The sequence below is a fragment of the Vollenhovia emeryi genome, unplaced genomic scaffold (genome assembly GCF_000949405.1).
Source record: "Vollenhovia emeryi isolate VEMERY1.0 unplaced genomic scaffold, V.emery_V1.0 DF939269.1, whole genome shotgun sequence".
Lineage (NCBI taxonomy): Eukaryota > Metazoa > Arthropoda > Insecta > Hymenoptera > Formicidae > Vollenhovia > Vollenhovia emeryi.
The window spans coordinates 187,204-208,104 of NW_011967097.1; the positions used below are offsets into that span (position 1 = coordinate 187,204).

Below are 20,901 nucleotides of genomic sequence, written 5' to 3' on the forward strand. Positions count from 1 at the left end.
GCAGGCGGGCATTTTTGCGAGATAAATCAATCCGGACCACGAAGGCGAGAGGAAGTGACTCGCACGAGCTACGACGCGAGTTTCATCGGGAGTCGGACGTGACGTTTTCGCTGCTAGTGTCGCGGAAAAGTTACTTTCTCGAACAGTTTAAACGGGCGCGGATCCAGCAGAGCCCGTTGGCCGGCCGGACTAATTAAACTGAGCGGAGAGTCGTTAGAGTGGACGTTCCGCAATCCGGTCGCGTTTCACAGCGGGCTCGTTGCCCGCACTTCCCCCCGGTGTAATTCGCAATGAAACCCGCAACGCGCGACTCCGCGGAGTCGGCGGATTGAAATAAATGGAGACTGATCGCCACATATCGGCCTTGGCGCAGAAGCCGGCGGTACGAGGGGGATTGAAAAATATCCCGACGCGCGGAAGCGGCCCCGTTCGCTCGCGCTCGCTCGTTTTTAAAAGGGCGCCGAGACGAACGGCGCTAGATCAGGGCCAATCTGATACGAGGGGAGCAATGATACCGAAATGACGTGATTTTTTTCTCTCTCTCTCGGAGCTCCGTATCTTGCGGCGCTCAACCGGCAAGACGGGAATGTCCTGGCGATCGATGGAACCCACCGCGGGGATGAAAGCCCCACTTTAGTCGGATCGGTTAATTTAGGCACGCAAAATAATTTTAGCACAGTATTTTTATTCCGACCGATTTAATATATTTCCATATTTAATAAATCTTACGCTTAAATGTCGTGTGAAAAACATGTTATTTGTGCAAACACTGTTACTTGGTGTCAGCGCTATTTTCGTTCAAGTAAATTTATCAATCTGTTATTATGCAAAATACAATAGCATTTTAAGCAACTTATTTTCTGTGTTAATTAGTCGTTTTCTGTTTTTAAGAACAACTTTTCATGTCTCTATAAAATATGTCTCTATAGTTGAATGAAAAAAAGGACTAAAATAAAAGAATATAGAAGGGAGTCCCCTATTATGAGACAAGTTTCCTAATATGAGATAAGAAGGGGTTTCTGCTAAATTAACAAGCATTATCTGTTGGCCCCACCATGAATTTATTGCTCTTGAAGTCGCCAGCAGTGATTAACAACATTAGTGATTTTTATTGACCGTATCTGGCAATTTTAATGATACAAGAAAATTTATTGCGAAAATTATTACCTCAGCCAGGGTTTGAACCTGGACTTCCCTACACTCTAGCCGGGCGTCTCGACCAATTCGACCACCGAGGCATATTTATATTACAACTTTTTATAAAATTATTGTGTAAAATTACAATTTGTAAAATAAATATGTCTCCTCAAACCAAGCAATATATAATTTTGTATAAACTACATGTGCAAAACGTAACTTCTTACTAAACATACAAAAAATGAATAAACAGTGTATAGTGAATTTATTACTATACACATATGAATACCCTTTGTTCACTGTTGACTATAAATTATAGCGAGATTGTGGTAACTGCAACCATTTTTTTCTTCTTTCTGTCAGTGTACAAGAACTCTGGTAACTCGAGAATTCACGATCTCGCCTTCTTTCGTATGTTACAGCAAGACTGTCCGAACGGCAGGTTAACGCCGGCGAAATTTGTCGACATGTATAAAATGTTCTTCCCGTCCGGCAACGCGGAAGAATTCTGCGACCACGTGTTCCGCACATTCGACATGGACAAGAACGGCTACATCGATTTTAAGGTGAGTGTGGAGTCCTTTACAGGCACGCGAATTGGCGCAGACCGCTGTAATGAGGCGTGTAACGACTACTCCCGGCGAAACCCTCCGAAGAGGATACGCGTCGCGCGACCTGCTCGTCGTACGTCGATCATTCCGCGTGATTAAGCACGATCGTACGCGACAAAATCCGCGCGGCTGATTGACTCGAGGGGGGAAAACGCATTAGACGCCGCAATACTTCCATCGGGAAGAGAAGACCGCGTTTTCACGACGTGGAAATATCGCTCGCGTGAATTTAGGTCGATCGACGGCGGCGCGGCGTTAAGGGGAACCCGCGAATATCGAAAATACACGTTGTAGTCTATTCTGAAAAAAACGTTCGCAGACAAACAATATTATGTTATGTTTATTGCTTTGCCATATACAATAAGGTGTTTGACAAACAATACAAGCAAAAGGTAGTGCACCAGCAAAGATAGCTGCTATGAAGCCTACCCAATAAAACAAGATATATATAGTATATAGAAATATAAAATGAAAGGTTTATCGTTTAACGCAAAATCAAATTTCTACAGTTTACAATGTAGTAGTTCATGACGGTTTGACATCTCTGAATACTTTGATTAGTGAATCGTCTCGTTCTCTCATCTAGCCTCGTTTCGTTAAGCTTCTAGATGGTGAGCAATAAAAGAAGCCGCTGCCAGTCGAAAAGAGGAGAGAGAGGGTGAAGATATAATGGAAGGAGAAAGTTGGTTGTAATATTTTACTGCAGTATAGGAAAAAGCAGCTTGAAATTTAGACGTACGATGAGTAGGAACAGATAGGATGTTCGCATTACGAGTGTTCGGAGTATCACTGGAGTGAAGCTCGGAATTCAAGTGTAGAAGATGTCTTAGGTAGGGGGGTGTGTTATGACGGAGAAGAGAAAAGACAAGACAGCATATATGCAGTACAAAGCGTTGATGAATCTTAAGCCAGCCAGAGGTTTGATACAGAGGAGACAAGTGGTCAAATTTACGTATACAGTATGAGAAGCGGAGACAGGCATTTTGAATGCGTTGCAGACAATAAGTAAGTAAACAGAAAACCATAGTTCTATCCGTAACTAGGTCCACTCAGGTCCGGATTAAGGGGGGCCAAGGGGGTCTGTAGCCCCGGACTTCGTTTATTAGGAGGCCTCACCCGACATAAATTCGTAAGTAACGCGGTTCGTTTATGACTTCACCTTTGAAGCATGGTAACCCACGTTACCACCTCAACTTCTTTACTTTTTGGCCATTTAGTTTCTAGTTAACGCATTTAGGTCGGGTTTTTTGCATTGTTTGGGTATCTTAGCGATAAAAGAACATAAAAAAAGTTTAGTAGTCTTGAATATTTATTGTAAAGGTTTTATAAATAAAGAAATATGAAAAAACCGCAATTTTTTCGGAAAAATTCATTATTGACCAAGTTTTTCAAGATTATCTCTTGAAAACTTTGTACAAAGGGGTTTTCGGGGTCGCTCATTACGAATCTGATGTCAGATTTTCAAAATTAAAAATGACCGGCTTAAAGTGGCGGATGCAAAGTATGTGAATTTTTTAAGTTTTCAAGTTTTTCAGCATTTTCGTTTGATTGCAAAAAATGGTTCAATAGAAAAATGTATGCTTCAAAGGGTTAAGTAAAGTTTCCACAGATAAATTTAATATCGCCAGTAGTTAAAACCAATGATATGTAATTTTTAACGACCTACACTGGGCAATGTTTTTATTTTAAAAGCACACTACGACGTTTCGACCCCGGATTTGGACCCTTCTCAGGTAATCTGTTCACGAAATTGTTAATCGTGAACAGATTACTTGAGAAGGGTCCAAATCCGGGACCGAAACGTTGTAGTGTGTTTTCTGTAATCTGTTCGCGATTAACACTTTCGTGAACAGATTACTTGAGAAGGGTGCAAATCCGGGACCGGAACGTTGTAGTGTGTTTCAAAAATAAAACCATTGGCCAGTGTCGTCGTGAAAAGTTACATGTCGTTAAATAAAGTTTTACCTGAATGCAAAATTTCAAAGGGCCGACAGGGAGTGGACCTACTATGGTATACCCCGATAAAACTAGGCGCCGAGACGCGGGCGATTCTCAGCTGGACGCGTACGAAAGCGCTACGTCCGATCATGCGCTCGACGAACGCTTCGGCGACGTAAACCTTTCGCGAGATTCCAGGTCGCGTATTCTTTCGCACCTGCTCGTCCCGTGATTACGAATTTACTTGCCCCTTTATAATCCGTTTAAGCCGTTAGCGATGCATTATTTATATGGCGCACGACGCGCCCAGCTCTCTCCGTCGCTCTTCCGTCGTCCCTTCCCGCCCTCCGTCGGCTCCGGTAACCGTCTCGACTCGGAAACTCGCAAATCCTCCGAGGGAAGTGCCTCACGTCACGCGTGGTCTCCGTTTCTAAGCAGAGCGGGCAGATATTCTCAGCCGCCATCGGCACTACAGCTGGTCGGTAATTTAATATAGTGCGCCAAAGGTGCGACGCGTCGTGTTCGCCAGCCGGCGAATAGCTATTTGACATCTGACCCGAATACGCCGGATAAAACCCCGAGCTTTGTCTAACGTCATGCTTCATGAGGTGGTTTCGCGTCGCATCGCTGATCAAAGTCTTCTTAGAGCGACTGCACGATTCGCCCCGGAGAGGCATCCGGAGGATGCGAGCGACGCGCGACTTTTCAGCCTCCTCACCGTAATTCTTCAGCTACCTTGTCTTTTTGTCTCCTTGGCTTAACCCTCTCCCCCGCCCCCTCCACTCCGCTGTCGCTTTTGATCTTCGAGCAATGCTACGCCGTTCTCGCGATGCGATCCATACAATTAATTACGAAACTTATTAATATATGATAAAGTCTTATCGGAATTTTCTTATCTCTTGCAAGGGACACGCTTAGATACAAATATACTTTCTGCACACACCCTGGATCTCTGCGTGAACAATAAGATTTCAAGAAGAATTAAATCGGGGTTCCTGACAGTCGTGTCATATTCCTTGTTAGAAATAATCTGAAGTGGAAGTGAAAGATAGGTGAACTCTCTTTCGCTATCTCATTCTTTCGTAAAATGCATAAAGTCGGCATACAAATTATGAGGAGCAAGGAAATATTTTAATCTTCTCAAATTTATAGTTATCATAAGAGGATTTAAAAGTATTGTGATAACACACAATTATATTCATTACAAAAAAATATCGCGATATTGCATATCGTGTAGTCGGTCCTTTTGCCTTGATACTAATATGCAAGGAATAAAGCAAATGAAGGAGAAACAGCGAGAGAGCGAGAGAGAGAGAGAAAGAGAGAGAGAGAGAAAATTATTCGTGCTTTGAAATGATATTGGAAATTCTATATTACGTATTCAAAGTAATATAACATGTATAAAATAAATTAAAAATCTCAATATAATTTATCTGCATTAATTGCGCGTTCAATATAATTAATATTTCGTTAACATTACTACGAGATCGGGAAAGAATATAAAGGGGAAAATTTCCTATTATGAGATAGCAGGTTTTCCACACCCAAATTCAATCACAAATCTCTTTTCGCAACATCACACGATTCAACAATAAATTTTCCACTAAGCATATTTCATTCCAAGGGCAATAAATTCACGATGGAAATCAACAGACGATGTCTGTTAATTTAGCAGAAACCCCGCTATCTCATATTCGGAGCTTATCTTATCATAGCGGATCACTTTCCTCTAATAATATTGTTTGTCTCATTGGACGAAAGTCGTGTGTAGGAAAGAAGGTTAAGTGTTATATGTTACACTATATTTGGCAAAATGTTAGTCGCAGATATTAAATATGGAGTCTGAAGTCGTTTTACAAGATTTCAGGTTAAATATGTTGCGTGAAATTCCATTTTCTGTTTTTAACGTATCGCGTCGCACTAATCATCCACTCAGCAAAGCTATTACGAATGCGTTTCTTTTTAACAGAATTATTGGAGCGAACTATCTCCAGGATATCTTTCATGTTAATGTGCAAATTATACAATCACCTAAGTCAAGACCCTTGTCTATAAATAGTTGAGCTTATAATAAATTATTTACTTCTTACTTTATGCGCAAGTTCCACCTAACGTGAGATTGTACTAATATGTTAAACAAAATTATGTAATTTGTGACTACACGGCTCGATAATATTTTATTAATGAAAACTTAACGAAAAATTTTTCACATTTGAATATTAAATATCACGAAACTTAATTCTCGATTTAAAGTTCGACGAAAATAGAATTCTCTTGTAATTAATCAAAATACGAAATTTGTTATCTATTGAATCTAAACTGAATACAGAATTGGTTATCACTTATTGAGGTCCGTGAGTTATTGAAACTGGTTGAAATTTAAAGTGTGTTACTTAAATCAAAATACTGAGTTTACTGTTTATTTACATTTTCCAACGCTCAACTTACGAAAATTATACATAATTCAGGATATTAAATCGCCATAGTCTGCTTCTTTTGCAAACTTTCTAAATGAAAAACGGACATCTGCTTTCTGTTCCCTCGTTAAAATTTTATCCGGAAGCAAGTAAAAGACCGACCCAGTCCATATGCATAATATAAATTATTCAACAAAAGAGAACGACTGCAATGTTACAAATTACATTTTATTGCAAAAGTAATTAGAGTCGTTTTCTTTTCATTTGCAACATTGCCGATGCAAACACAATAAATCATTGTTTAAACTCTCGGAAATCGAACACGCGAAACAAACCAATCTACGTTCCAAATGATGAATATACAAACTTTGTCCAAGCAGTCCATCGACGCGGACATTTAATACCCGACGAGTTGTAGATGCAATCTGCCTCGTGCCCGCGTATCTCGCGGTCGTGCAACACTTAAGAAATTTCGCGTTTAGATGGCAAAGTTTCGCCGGAGTTTCACCAATACGAAAGCTCCATTGTAACTTCATCGCTAGCCGAAGTTCTGTTTATGTACACCATGTACGCCCGCGTAAGCTCTAAACGACTATTATTCCGATATTAAGTAAACCTGTGACGAAACGTGGCTTCTCGCGCGATTGCATTGTCTCGCCACGAATATTATCGCAACGCCGGTAAGAGAGGAGGCACTTGCCACCCTCAGCAGGCAGCTGAAAGTATTACGAGCCTCACCGATGTAAGCCAAGGAGGCACGAGCCGAACATCGGTGGTCTTCATTCGGTTCTCGTTATCTCGAGACGAAAATAGCTGCCTATATATAATAATCGCATATAAACTCGGCCTCCCTTTTGTCGTGTCCATCGCTTTGGATGTAATAACGTCAGTTTCCTCGCCACCCGCTTTCCTTCGAGGAAAATCCGGGCGAAGTCGTCATCCGAGTTTGACCCTCGCGATATCGTCTACGTAGGAAGAACTTGCCCCTCGTTGGTGACGTCTTCCCCAATGTCGTCGGCAATCGTAGCGGTAATAATAAACGATAGAGTGGATGAAAAGGAGATATGCGCGTCTCTTTCTGAGCGAGCAGTTTTATGGCGTCGTTCGACCCCACATGATTTTGACGAATAGAACCGAAAATCACAGGGTGTTCAGTGGTCAGGGAAATCTGGAAAACCGGGAGTCAGGGAGTTTTAGAAATCTGGAAGTGCCAGGGAAATTTTTACGATTTATCTGGATTTTTTACATCGTTTCACATTTCTTTCTGAATAATTTAAAGCTTTCAGAAAATAATCTTTTCTTTGGCTCTCGGTACGCTAACTTTCTGTTTTGCTAAACATCAATTTCTTTATGAGCGTGGTCGGTAATTTATATTTTCATTGTCGTGTTATTTTATTCCAATGTGTTCAACTGAGACAAAACTATAAAAAAAAAGATGAATTACTAAACAGTACTATCTAGTAAGTTGCAAACAAAATGCGTCAACGTCTCGTGTTGACTCCTAGTGCCTGATTCGTTGTTCTTGTTTTATTTTAGTATCGGAGTCTGTTGATCTTTCTTAATTGTTTTATTTAATTTTTAAATTAGCTTTAGATGTTGCTGAAGAGCTGATACAAAATTTTAGATAACAAGAGTACCTACCATATTTTGTTTCAGTGATGTAAGCCTGAATGGGGTAGTCGTCATGATTTTGTCGTTGAAAGTGTATGGGACTTGAAATTCTTGGACAAATATCACAAACGCACGTGCAAGCATATATTAATACATCTTTTAAGTGATGGAAGGTGCAACTCTTATTGTTAATAATTTTCATCATTTTCTGCGCACGGCAAAACTTTCTCTAATTAAACTTCTGCAACTTTCGCAGGGTGGGAGTAATGAACTAATTCAGGCGTTTCGCACATTGAAAAGCCATTAGAGATTTAGCCGGAACTTCCGGTAATTTAAACTTATTCCCCGAACAATTCCGACGGAACGGTGATAAATGACGGACAGGTCAGCTATCTCGGCGTTCTCGCAACTTTTCTTATTTAGAAAGACCCCGGATTCCGTTTACATTTATCTTGTTTTTCCTCCGAACGGTATCTGAAATCTCGGGAATCGAAAACGCCTCGTTCTGCATAAACAGTGCTTTGCACTCGCTCAGTGTATTCCAAATAGATTACGAGTGACATGACAAATATTCCTCAATGCCTGGACGTTGATGTATTCCTACGCTTCTTTGTGAAGGAGCTTATACAGGTTTATACGGTATCTTCTGTATTTCCGTCGAAAGCTACTCGAACGATATTAAATGCATGCAGTGCTGCATATGGCACAGTTAAGGAAGATACTCCCCCCGGTTTTGCATACCGCTTGGCGTTTTGTACTAGGAGCTATAATCTTGAAAGAAGGCGGATTAAATTAGTTCACGAGTATGGAAAAAAAATGAGAGAAAATGACGAAACTATTCCATACGAGATTAAAGATCCATCTCTTAGGATATTAAATTAATCCTATTAAAACAAGTACTTCTTTACGTTTATCTTGCATGCCATTTTATATGTGACGTTTGTGTTGTAAAATATGTTACATACCGCGAGTTCGTCATCTATTTTGGTCCATCGGAACAAAACGTTCGACACCGGTCAAAGCAACGAAAGTCACATTTATTTTATAGAGGAGAATCCTCTAATATGAGATAGCAGGTTTTCAACACCCAAATTCAATCACAAATCTTTTTTCGCAACGATTACACGATCCAACAAAGAATTTTCCACTAAACAGATTTCGCTCCAAGGCCAATAAATCCATGGCGGAATCGACTGATGATGCCTATTAATTTAACAGAAACTCCGCTGTTCCATATTAGGGTTCTATCTCGTAATAGGGAACTTTCATGTATATTTGCACGGAAGAAAAATGCTGTTCAATGAAAAAAATGAAGTTGCTTGGCTTGAATGAAACGTTAACGGCTGCCACAAACGTAAATAATTCACTCAATTGTATTTGCTATGGATTTGAATTTTAAGCATTGAACTAATATCCAGATTATTAAGACAAGTATCTAACGTTTTTCACTCATTAATACCGATGTCGTTTCAACCATTTTATTTCGATTACACTGATCTTGTTGATACATTATTTTTCCCCGCGCGTAAATGCTCCGTAGTTTAAAAATAAAAAGTTATCCGATCGGTAATTTAGCCAAATATCACGTTCTTTTGTTACAAGCGAAACTAAGTTCCTCCGCTATCTGAGAATTTACGAAGATTTCGAGAAGAGAGTACGAGCTTCATTCACACCTTCCCCTCGGAAACTTTTCGCGCGACGTACCGTGTAATTGCATTGTTGCACTCGGACGCACCATTTGGGACTGAAAGTTAACTCTGAAAAGACTTACCTAAAGCTTATTTCGAGAGGACATCTGGAGAGAGCGCGATTTCTAACTTTACTGTATACAAATACATCGTTCACTCCCGTTTCGTAGATCGGTGATACTTTGCATTTGTCCCATTCTTTAACACCGACAATGAGATAAATTATAATATTCCAACAATTCGTTAAGCTGATATCAACCTCTCGTTTAATGCCGGAATGTCAACTTCCTTGTCTGCAACTATAATTGTACGAGCTACATAATTGCAGTAATCAAAATGAGACCAGTCGTAGAAACAGGTTGAGGAACATTGCGGATATAATTGCTAATTGCTAATTGCATTTTACTTGCGTTGCCGATAATTGCACATTATACACGGTTGATATCGATAGAATACGAAGGTGCATTTTTAAGTATAAAGTTACATTTCACGTCGTTCCATATCAGATAGCACATGATGCATCACCTCTTCAGCAGGAAATTCCAAGAACTTTTTAATAACTTTATTTATTCTTGCACGATAGAAACATGACAAGTGATTACAAAATGTGCCGCTGGTAAAAACTGTAAAACGAATATTTACGAGTTGCAGACTTGCGTTACGCGGTTAAACGATTTTGATTTATCTCCCGATGGCGCGTCATGATTTATTCGTAGAGCTAAAGTCATTAAAAACGTTTTAAAGATTTCCTGAGGGAACTTCGAGTTTTACATATGGTATGCGATTACATAAAATGTTCAGGGCGTTCACTTACATTGCGGTAAAGTGAAAGGTCATACGTCACGTAACCCGTGTGCAAGAAAAAAGTGTATGTTTTACAGAAAGCTTTTCTGTACTTTCATGCCCGTCCTTGAATCACGAACAGGCTTGACCTTTTCGTTTTTCTTAAAGAGCGCTCGATCGCGATCCTCCTGAGGTTGCATTTCCATTAGCGTCCATTGGGCAAGATCCATTTTCGGAAAATTCACTTCGGGACGTTCGTGTTGGAAAGGAACATTTCTCAATGTTCGAAGTTGCTTAGTTTTGAAGCATACGTCCTTCCCATACTTCGTGCTGCATTCCCTCTTCTTGTTTCACTTTGCTGTTTTCGCTTCGCGCGATGAAACGGCGCATTAAACTTTTAACAACTGTTGATAGTATAAAGTTTGTAGAACATGGCTATACGAAAATATTAGTGTGGATCGTGGCTTATAACGTAAGAACTGTAAGCGTGGAAATTAAGTGGCATATTTATCTCTCCATAAGCGAGATTGCGTACGAACGTGTCTTTAAAGTTCTTTTTTGTATAATCCTTGTATAAGAAGTTTTTTAAGTACAATACAATCGCAATGCACGTCCGACAATTGTACATTAAACGATACAGAGGAAAGTCCCCTATTATGAGATAGCATTCTAATATGAGAGTTTTAAAATATAGTAATTAGTTAATTAATATAATTAATAAATAGCTTTTGAATAGCTCGTTTAAAAAAATTGCGTTTTAAACGAAAAATTCTCTAACATAGCACCTAGATTTGTTGATATAGAGGAAAGTCCTTTATTATGAGATAGGATTCTAATACGAGATAGTAGGTTTTCAACATCCAAATTTAATCGCAATCTTCTTTCGCGATTACACTGTCTAACAGTGAATTTTCCACTAAGCAGATCTCACTCCGAGGGCACTAAATTCATGGTGGAACCAACAGACGATGCCTATTAATTTAGTAGAAACCCCGCTGTCTCATATTGGGAGCCGCTCTCATAATACTTTCCTCAAAATTATTCGCGTTCAGTGGGCAAATCGTATCAATATCGACAGACCTGTGCATACAATTCAACGTACATGCATGGCATATATCGCAAACATACACGTGCAGTTAAATTTTGTCGCCTGCATTTCGTATTATAATTCGAGAGTACGCAAAACGTGGATGATTCACGAAAGTGTTAATAGAGCTTTGGCGCTACACGTGATTTTCGTGATTAAAGACCCGTGACGCATACAGTTAATATAAGCCTGCGGGTATTCCCGTAGTTCCCTTAAAGCGCATTTTGTGTGGCTGCCCTTTGTCAATAATATCGGTTTCAAGATTAGGCGTTTGTTCTCGAGACAGCGAGATACTCGTAGTCAAGGAAACATTTTATCTCACAATCAATTAAAGACCGTGGAGTGCGTTTGTGCTTCAGATTGCTTCCAGTAACAAACAAGAAATCTTGGGTTTTCCCGTGCTTCAGGGAAATTACGCTCCGAAGGGTTGTTAAATAAATAAGGAGACAAAGGGAAAAGTCTTTCAACGGTGCTTTTTATTTTTAATATTAAGAATTTAATAATGCTGTCTAAAATATATTACAAATCTTGCAGGAGATTCTGCTGAAAATAACACGAGATATAAGATTTATATATATAAATATATAATATTTATCCGTCTTTTGAAGTTTCTCTCACAGGAAGCTGTTTACATAATTTATACCTTCAATCAAAACTAAAATTAATTAAAAGTGTAAGTAAAAAGCTACACAAAACTGAACTGTTGCGTGATTTTAGAGAGAGCGTGTGTGATTTTAAAACAAACAAAAATATTCAGTATTTCTCTTCTCTCTTAATGAACATATTTCTACGTATGTTTAATCAAAAATTGGTAGTTATTGTTGTGACGATAGGACATTTATTTTCAAATTTTGAATATTTCCGCGCGTGACTTAATGACATTCTATACGAAAACTTCCCTGGTAAACGATCGTTCGTTATTCATCTTTGAAATAAATATGAATAAAGTTTAAATATCAAAGGGTATCGCACGAACTTATTACGAGCTGCAGACAATGGTAAAATTGATATACAAGATTAAATGGCGTGTAACATATGAACAAAATTAATGATTGACGGAAATTGCGCGACCCACGTTCTTTCGACTTTCTTTCCCTTGACTTTCTTGGCTTAACGTGAACGACGTAGGGATTCCTGTCCAAAGCACTGTGTCTTTTTCCATATCCACATCACGATCTGCCTGAAGCGGTACACGGGACTCTGAATAATAAATGCGAAAACTGCTGTTATCTAAAATCAATTTTTAAAAAGTCCGAACTTTAAGTCGTTCAGATAAGTTATCTTACAGGAAGTAATTTGTGAAAGAAAATAATTAAGTATAAATAATTTATGAGCAGAAATTTATATCTGGCGACGCGTTATTTAAATGTCGTGTAACATTTTTAGACTCTGTCTGCTTTCAGCAAACAGATGATTACAGACGAGAAAATAATCTTTGTTATTCTCGTGTTAGGTGCTGAGCAAAAGATAATTTTCCAGACACTAAAATGATCTTATTTTGCAGTTATATGATGATAAAAACTAAACGTTGTCTCTAATGAATTTATAGAACATCACACGATACGCGGGATATGTTTCCAGCTTATCTCAAGTTGGTGAGAAGGTTTAAGCTCGTTCTAGAAACGTTTTAATACACGCCAATATCTCTCGACATTTTTTTTTTTAACAAATCCGCAATTTTCTCGGGGCGTCGAATCGCATAATTGCTCTATGCATTCCAAGTAACTGTTTTGAATGTCCGCTCGAGGAATACCGATCGCGAGTGCTACCGGGGAAACTTTCACCCCTCAGGAAGACCACTTCGCTTCAATCTCAAACATTCGCCTCTCGTTTATTCTCACGAGCGCGGTGTCCGTAAGGCCAGTTAATGGCATCACAAGCATGTTTTCTCTCCCCGGTATCGGCCGTCATTTCTCCGGTAATGTCGGAGCTTTTCCACAGGATTCTTCCGCGAGCTTCGCGGGTAAGCTGCATCTAAAATAAGTGTGAGCCTAAGGCTGGTCTCAGAGGGGAAATGGCCTGCTCCTTTCTCTCTCTTTCTCTTTTTCTCTGAGGTCAATACGAGAAGTGACACTTCAGAGGTCAGGAAGAGCAAAGAGCCGGCTCGCCCTCCGTCCACCCTCTCTCCGCCCTATAAAGCCCTCGTCTCGTTTGTCTACCTCGGGCGGCAGGTGACCCAGTTCTGCCGGAACGTACGGCTCTCTAACGACTCGGTGGTACTCGAAAGGTATCGGCCTGGGGCGAGGATACCCGCGTGGATTCGACCCCGACAAATTCGCCCGACACGATCGCGACCGCCATTGTGACGCCGTATCACGATCGCGAGGCTTTTACGCTTACGCGATTTCGGCCGGGTAACACGCGACGGAGACATGACGCTCGTAAAAGGAGCCGTAACTTCGAGACGGTGACGCGTATGATGATCGATAACACATCTCTGGAATATTGAGAGCGTTATTAACGAGATATATGCAAGGAGATATGCAAGAAGAACGAGCTTTTATCATTTTAAATTTATAAAAAGATCTTTCATAATAACGCACAAAATCCGTCGCAGTGCTATCAAATTGGAACAGAATGTCTACTTTTGAATTTTTTACCAGAAAGATCTGGGAATTCTTAGGGAACTTTGTTAGCACTCGAAGAATTTTTTATTATAATTTTTTAAATATTTAAATGTCGGCATTTTCTTCACGCTAGTGTTTTTATGTTTTGTTTCTCGAAAATACATATACGAAGAAGCCAAATTTCTCGAAAGAGAGTCAAAATGTCATGCAATGTAAAGTGCCTATTTTATGAAAGTTTTCATCTCTTTTCAGTTTACTTTTTGAAGCTCTTAGACCGGTATTCATAGTCAGATCTTATATTTAAGACCGTCTTAAAGTTTATCTTAGGATGCTGTATGGAACATCGCATTGGCTAGGGAGTATCTAAAGGGGATCTTAAGACGATCTTAAATATAAGATCTGACTATGAATACCGCCCTTACGAAGGCGAATTAAATTTATTTTAAATATGCTCCCAGAAAAACGCTTTTATTTTATAACTGACTAGAAAAACTGCCATTTTCAATTGAATCTTGGTAGCTTAAATAATACTTTTGTGCGAATTTCGTATACTTTTTCCAATTCAGTAAATTGCGCGCTGAATATTTATCGGTCTTGAAAACGCAGCTTTTTGTTGGAACAGTAAATACGTACTTAAATCGGTTAATCGATTAAACTTTTCATGTAAACGAGCATTCTTTTTAATCGCTGTAAATAATTTATTGCGAAAAACATCAGCCTAGCGACGGCTGGAACTTGGACTTTACAATCCGTGGCAGGCGTCTTTGCTAATTCGACCACTGAGATTCTTATTTTAATTCTTAAACATTCAAAAATCTCTGAGGAATCCAAAAATTGCTTTTGATATTTGAAATATCCTGTTTAATCAATGTCTCAAATATTAAAAAGCAATTTTTAGATTCCTCGGGGATTTTTGAATCTTTAAGAATTAAAATAAGAACCTCTGTGGTCGAATTAGTACAGACGCCTGTCGCGGATTGCGGGGTCCAAGTTCGAGCCCTCGCTGGGCTCATGTCTTTGGCAATAAATTATGTACAGTGATTAAAAAGACTGCTCGTTAACACGAAGAGTTTAATCGATTTAAGTATGTAGATTTGCTGTTCCGACAAAAAGCTGCGTTTTAAAGACGATAAATATTCAGCGCGCAATTTACTGATTTTACCATTTCAACCGACTCAGTTCGCTAAGATGTTTCGGCGTTTAAGGGAATGCTGGAATGATTCTGCACTTTTTGCACCTTTCGCTCCTGTCAATTCATGAAAACATTTGTGTAATATGCAGATTGTGCGGCTTTTGCGTAAAGACCGACGGTGTTCCACTATTCAGACTAAATGAGAAAACAGCATGGTATCGTTGAAATTAAGTTTAGAAGCCTAACAAAAAATTTATTCGCTCGAACAAGTTGTAAGTTGCCTAACCTATAACTTATTCGAGTGAATAGATTTTTTGCTGGACTTTTAAACTTACGAATGACTTTTCTTATTCTATAAGTAATGACTGTAGTTAATTAATAACAAAATGGCGTCAAAATTGTCGTAAACTTAACAACAGCCAGAGAGGTGTTGTTAAATGAGCAAAGTCATTATAAGATATATAACCTACGATATTAAGACTACACTGTTATTACGGTACACATGTGATACATGTGATCGTGTATAAAAATTACAAATTATATGATAGTCGAGTTTACTAATATTATGTTGCAAAGTATAAACTAGTTTATTATAATTTACCCTTTTCCACTCTTGGGTTGATTTTACTGGTCCCCCAGAAGCATTAGTTTTTTTACAAAGTTTCTGCCATGATTCATCAATAATATTAGGTTTCGTAGCATCAAACTTATTTTCTCTAAATGCTTTATTTGCGCGAAGTTCTTCCAAATACAACTCGTATTACCTACGTGTAGTTTTAGCAGCACGTTTTTTTCTTTTCATTGTTATTATCCATCCTGAATAAAATACATATTATTTTCACACACACATACACACACGCACGCACGCACGTACATATATTATATGTATATGTGTGCGTATGCATTCTCTCTCTACATAATAATTACCTTTATATAATATAATAATGTATTGTCAATACTGAAAATATATAATTTTCATTACAGGTACTATAGTCTATCAGTACTGGTAATGTAGAAATAAAAACATATCTAGGTTAAACAGTTGTACTAATCCACTAAAAAAAGTCGTTACAGAGAGATGGTCATTCGTACTTTAACAACATGTGTACAGAATAGCTTTTTACAAATTGTCATTAAACAGTCGTTCACAAGAGAGTCGTTATCATAACAACATCGTTTAATAATGATTAAACAGAATAGGCCCCTTTAACCTAAATATGTTTTTATTTCTATATTACCAGTACTGAAAGGCTATAGTATGTGTAATGAAAATTATATATTATCAGTATTGACAATACATTTATTGAACTGCTTAATAATTTTATATTACATAGTATTGGGTCGGTCAAAAAGTTCGTGCGCTTTTTGCCTAAAATGAGAAGTCAGTTTTCTGGGCGCTTAGGAAAATTTATTCAATAATGTATTCCCCACTTCGTCCACCAAAGCAGCAATCAGGCTTGAATCCACTGTTGAAGGACGACCAGAGCGCGCTTTATCTTTCAAGCAAAAATCTCCTGAACGGAAGCGCGCAAACCATTTTTGCACTACGCGTTTTTTTAGGGCATCAGGTCCATACACTTCACAAATTTTATGAGCTGTTTGTGCAGCGTTAAGTCCTTCTTGGAAATGATAAAGCATAATATGTCGATAATGTTCAGAAATCTTCTCCATCTTCGAGCGAAGAGAATGGCGAAGATGACGCCAACCAATAGCAGAAAGATTGTTCTATATATATATAGTTTACAACAAATATGGCGGCGCTGGCGGAAAAGCGCGCGCTGTTTAAAAACAACAACGAAAGCCAAAAAGTGCACGAACTTTTTGACCGACCCAATACATAATTATATTATATAAAGGTAATTATTATGTAGAGAGTGTATACACATATATGTGTATATACATATATACGTACGTACGTATGTATACATATATGTGTGTGTGCGTGCATGGTGTGTGCGTGTGCGCGTGTGTGTGTGTGTGAGTGTGTGTGTTCGCGCCTGTGTGCATGTAGTAAAATAATATGTATTTCATACAGGATGGATATAAGGAAGAGAAGAAAAAACGTGCTGCTAAAAAACTACACGTATAGGCAATACGAATTGTATTAAAGAAGCAATTCGCATGTGTACCGTAATGACAGCATAGTTTCAATATTGTAGGTTGTATATCTTATAATGACTTTGTGCTCATTTAACAACACCCCTCTGGCTGTTGTTAAGTTTACGACAATTTTGACGCCATTTTGTCATTAATTAACAACAGTCATTACTTACAGAATAAAGAAAAGTCATTTGTTAACGAAAATTGTTTCGTAACAGCAATTTTTAAGACTTACAGAATAGGTCCCTAACAGTGTACTAATCTACTTAAAAAAGTCGTTGAGGAAAGATGGTCATTTGTACTTCAACATGTGTAATGAATAACTTTTTACAAATTGTCATTAAACAGTCGTTCATAAAAGAGTCGTTATCATAACAACATCGTTTAATAATGACTAATTACAGAATAGGCCCCTTAGTCCGAATAGTGGAACACCGTCGGTCTGTACGCAAAAGCCGCACAATTTGTATATCTCGCACAAATGTTTTCATGAACTGACAGTGCTCGACGTAAAAAGTGCAAAAGGTGCAGAATCACTCCAGCATCCCCTTAATGCGAATCCCAGCCGATTTCCGCTCGAGTCATTGTATCTCGAGCGGAGAGGAGATATTTTCCAGGGCTTCGGGGTAGAGATGGATGAATTATGGCATTTCGAGGCCGGTTCTCTCCCCTCGACGCGTATTATAAATACTTTGGAAAATAGATTTTCGTCTCGCACAAAAGGGAGATATCCCTTTGTAGCGAGGAAATAAAAGTTTCGATATCGCACAGCTGCGAGGACGTCACTGATGCCGGGGTTACCGTCGGCTTTTGTTGCAGGAATTCCTACTGGCGATCGACGTAACGTCCAGCGGCACGCCGGAAGAAAAACTGAAATGGGCGTTCCGTATGTACGACGTTGACGGCAACGGCGTTATCGATATGCAGGAAATGACGAAGATCGTCCAGGTACCGTAGCTCATGAATAATGCATGCGCTTTCGATTTATCTCTACTTAGTTGCACTCGACCGCAACTCTTCCGACGGGACACAGAATTTTTTATCACTTGACGTCAGTACTATCGGCATAGTTAATCAATTGGGGAAGGGAGGGAGTGATTCCCGATACGCCCAGCGCGATACGCTTACATTTGAAAACGCGCGACTCCCGTCGCGAGTTCATAATTTCGCGTTTCATCGTACACGTGACGCGTCACTGCATTTCCCTCGCGACGACTAGGAGAGACTTAACAATGCGCGCGGCGAGAACACAAGCGCGAATCGAAGTCGTTTCACCGATACACACGTCGGATCCCATTTTTCTCCGCGCGCCCGTAACACACGATATTCAACGTTCGTTCGTCACGAGATCACATAAATAATTATTCTCCGCTCGGTCGAATAAGTCGGCGCTGGTTTGCATAATTAACGCGCGATTGCACGGTAATAAATCAACACTGTTTTCCCGCGTCCGTCCACTGCGCCCCGGCGCTGTTTTTTTTTCCTCTCTCTCTTTTTATTTTACGACGCATTGAGCGGCGTGTGCAGCGAATACCGACGCGCTAATATTTCATGAACCCCCTTCGCGAGAGAGCGGAACGTCGGCGTAGCCGCGCGGCTATTCCACTCGACGGCCCCGCGCATTTCTCGCCGAACGCCAGAAGGCTTCGTTAAATACAGCTGTCGCGTCTCATTTTTAAATAAGTAATTAAAGTTGCTGTGCCGCTCTCGGTGACGTAGCGGCGGCGGGCGGTAGCCGAGACGAATTTTGTAACGCAACCTCCCGCATAATACTAAATCCCCTCGCAAAATTGCGAGGTCACATTCTCCACACGCGCGTATGAAAGCGCCCCATCTCCGATATTTAAATGGCATCCGGGACTTTTAGGATTTTAACGTTCGCTCGCCGTTGCATAAATGCACAATAAATTTGCGGTAGTGACCGTGGGCGCGCGATAAAGGAAATTCGAGGAATTAAAGAACGCGTAGCGCGAGGCACGGCCGACCGCAGCCGTAAAACATTTTCGTGGTCGAAACGTTGAATACTATTGTATGATTGTGTTGCCATCCCTCTAATATACAGGGTGAGTCGTAAGGCTGTCCCAACCTTTTACCATAAGAGGTGGTGAATTACCGATCGCAACTGTAGCCAACTCGGGAAAAAATTGATAAAATCTCGTTCTACATGTCTCAATCATGTAATATCTAATTATTTCTCGAGAAATGTAATTAGATATTACATGATTGAGACATGTAGAACGAGATTTAGTCTATTTTTTTCCGAATTGGCTACAGTTGCGGTCGGTTGTTCACCACCTCTTATGGTAAAAGGTTGGAACAGCCTTTACGACTCACCTTGTATATTAGATCCTATTATTTTTTTACAATTTATCACCTTCGATCCGGTGACGGCTTCTATTGCACCTATTGTATTATTTTAATTATTATTATTAATTCTTTTTGTCCTTTGGAGCCTTTTTCTCATTATTATTTGTAAAATACTTTCTTTTAATAGCGTGGAAAGTTACAGCTTCGCTCTCACGCGATTTACAAGACCGTGGCCCGTATTTATAGTCGTGATTCTGCTAAAAACACTCAGGTAAAACCAGTCTTGAGACATGATACTGTTCAATCGCTGAATCTTGAGGCTCAATTTCGTATTTGTTTGTAATCTCATTGTGATTCAATGGGGATTCTCAAAGGAAGTTTTAGAGAATAGTTTTTGGATTTCGTATCATTTAAGGTTTGAGTCGGGACAAATTGCGTGTCGCCACATTAATCGATGTTTTGACTCTCAAGACGAATTTCAGGCGAGTAATCGATCCCCTTTTCAGCTGAACACAGTTTCGTTGATCTTTAATCAAAATGTAACCATTGAACCTTCCGTATCTCAAGACATAAAACTCCAATCCGAGCATCTCGCCTGATACACTCTTGAAACGGGAATTGAGAGAGGACTAGAAATGCGGGGCCTATGTCAGTTTTTTTAACCGCGCAATTTTAATCGCGGCAAATCACGAAAGTAGTCGTTGCCGAACATCTAGATCTGTTCTAAAGATACGGGCTGATCTAATAATACCTTAAACTTGCCGCGAATACATTTTCGGGAGAACTTGAAATTGTTATGCGGAATAAAACCCGAAAATTAGGGCATGAAGATAAAATCGCGGTGGAGAAGCTAATTATCACATTATACTTGGGTATTAAATCCGAGCAAATAGGGAAACTCGCTCGTATGCTAACTGAGCGCGGAAAATCATGATAAAAATGCGACGATGTACTTCACAGAAGTATTATTACATCATAAACTTTATACATTTTAACGCAGCTTTTCGTAATTTTTTTTTGTCGAATCTATTCTCATGAAGTAGACATGTTTATGCAAATTCCTTTTATTCTGCGATAATGCAGATATAATTAACAAATTTATGCGCAACGAAATGTGGAATAGAATACTTAGTGAAAGTTGTATAACAGAATAGCAATTATTAACGCGATCCTTTGTCATATAAAAGTAAGATGTGTATTATGATTATTGGAATAACTATTGATACTTTACATTTGATCCGATTTAATTACTATCCATTTGATTAATCTGTGTTTAATTGCTCTTTAATTATTCTCTAGTAACGAATTTTAATTAATATTAAAACGCCATCTATATATATATAAATATTAATATCATATATAAGTTTTAATATTAAATATTGATACTGTAATATTTTCATTAGATAATTATGCTGAATTGACCCTTCAGAGATTATGAATGCGAGATACGCCAAAGAATTTTCTTTTACAAGATTATACATACAGGGTGTCTGATGCAAAAGTAGCCACTTTGCAAATAGCGG

The 20,901-nt window shown here is 39.1% G+C and overlaps 2 protein-coding genes across 2 annotated transcripts in view; both read left to right on the plus strand.

The window, feature by feature from the left end:
* Positions 1-20,901, plus strand: part of LOC105559459 (neurocalcin homolog) — a 243,737-nt gene that overhangs the window by 179,976 nt on the left and 42,860 nt on the right. The window lies entirely within an intron of this gene.
* The window catches only part of LOC105559461 (neuronal calcium sensor 2), a 33,964-nt gene that overhangs the window by 5,812 nt on the left and 7,251 nt on the right, over positions 1-20,901 (plus strand). The window contains exons 2-3 of the mRNA XM_012007749.1: positions 1,560-1,703; positions 17,891-18,019. Of these exons, the coding sequence (XP_011863139.1) occupies positions 1,560-1,703; positions 17,891-18,019 (273 nt within the window). The remainder of the gene's footprint in view (positions 1-1,559; positions 1,704-17,890; positions 18,020-20,901) is intronic.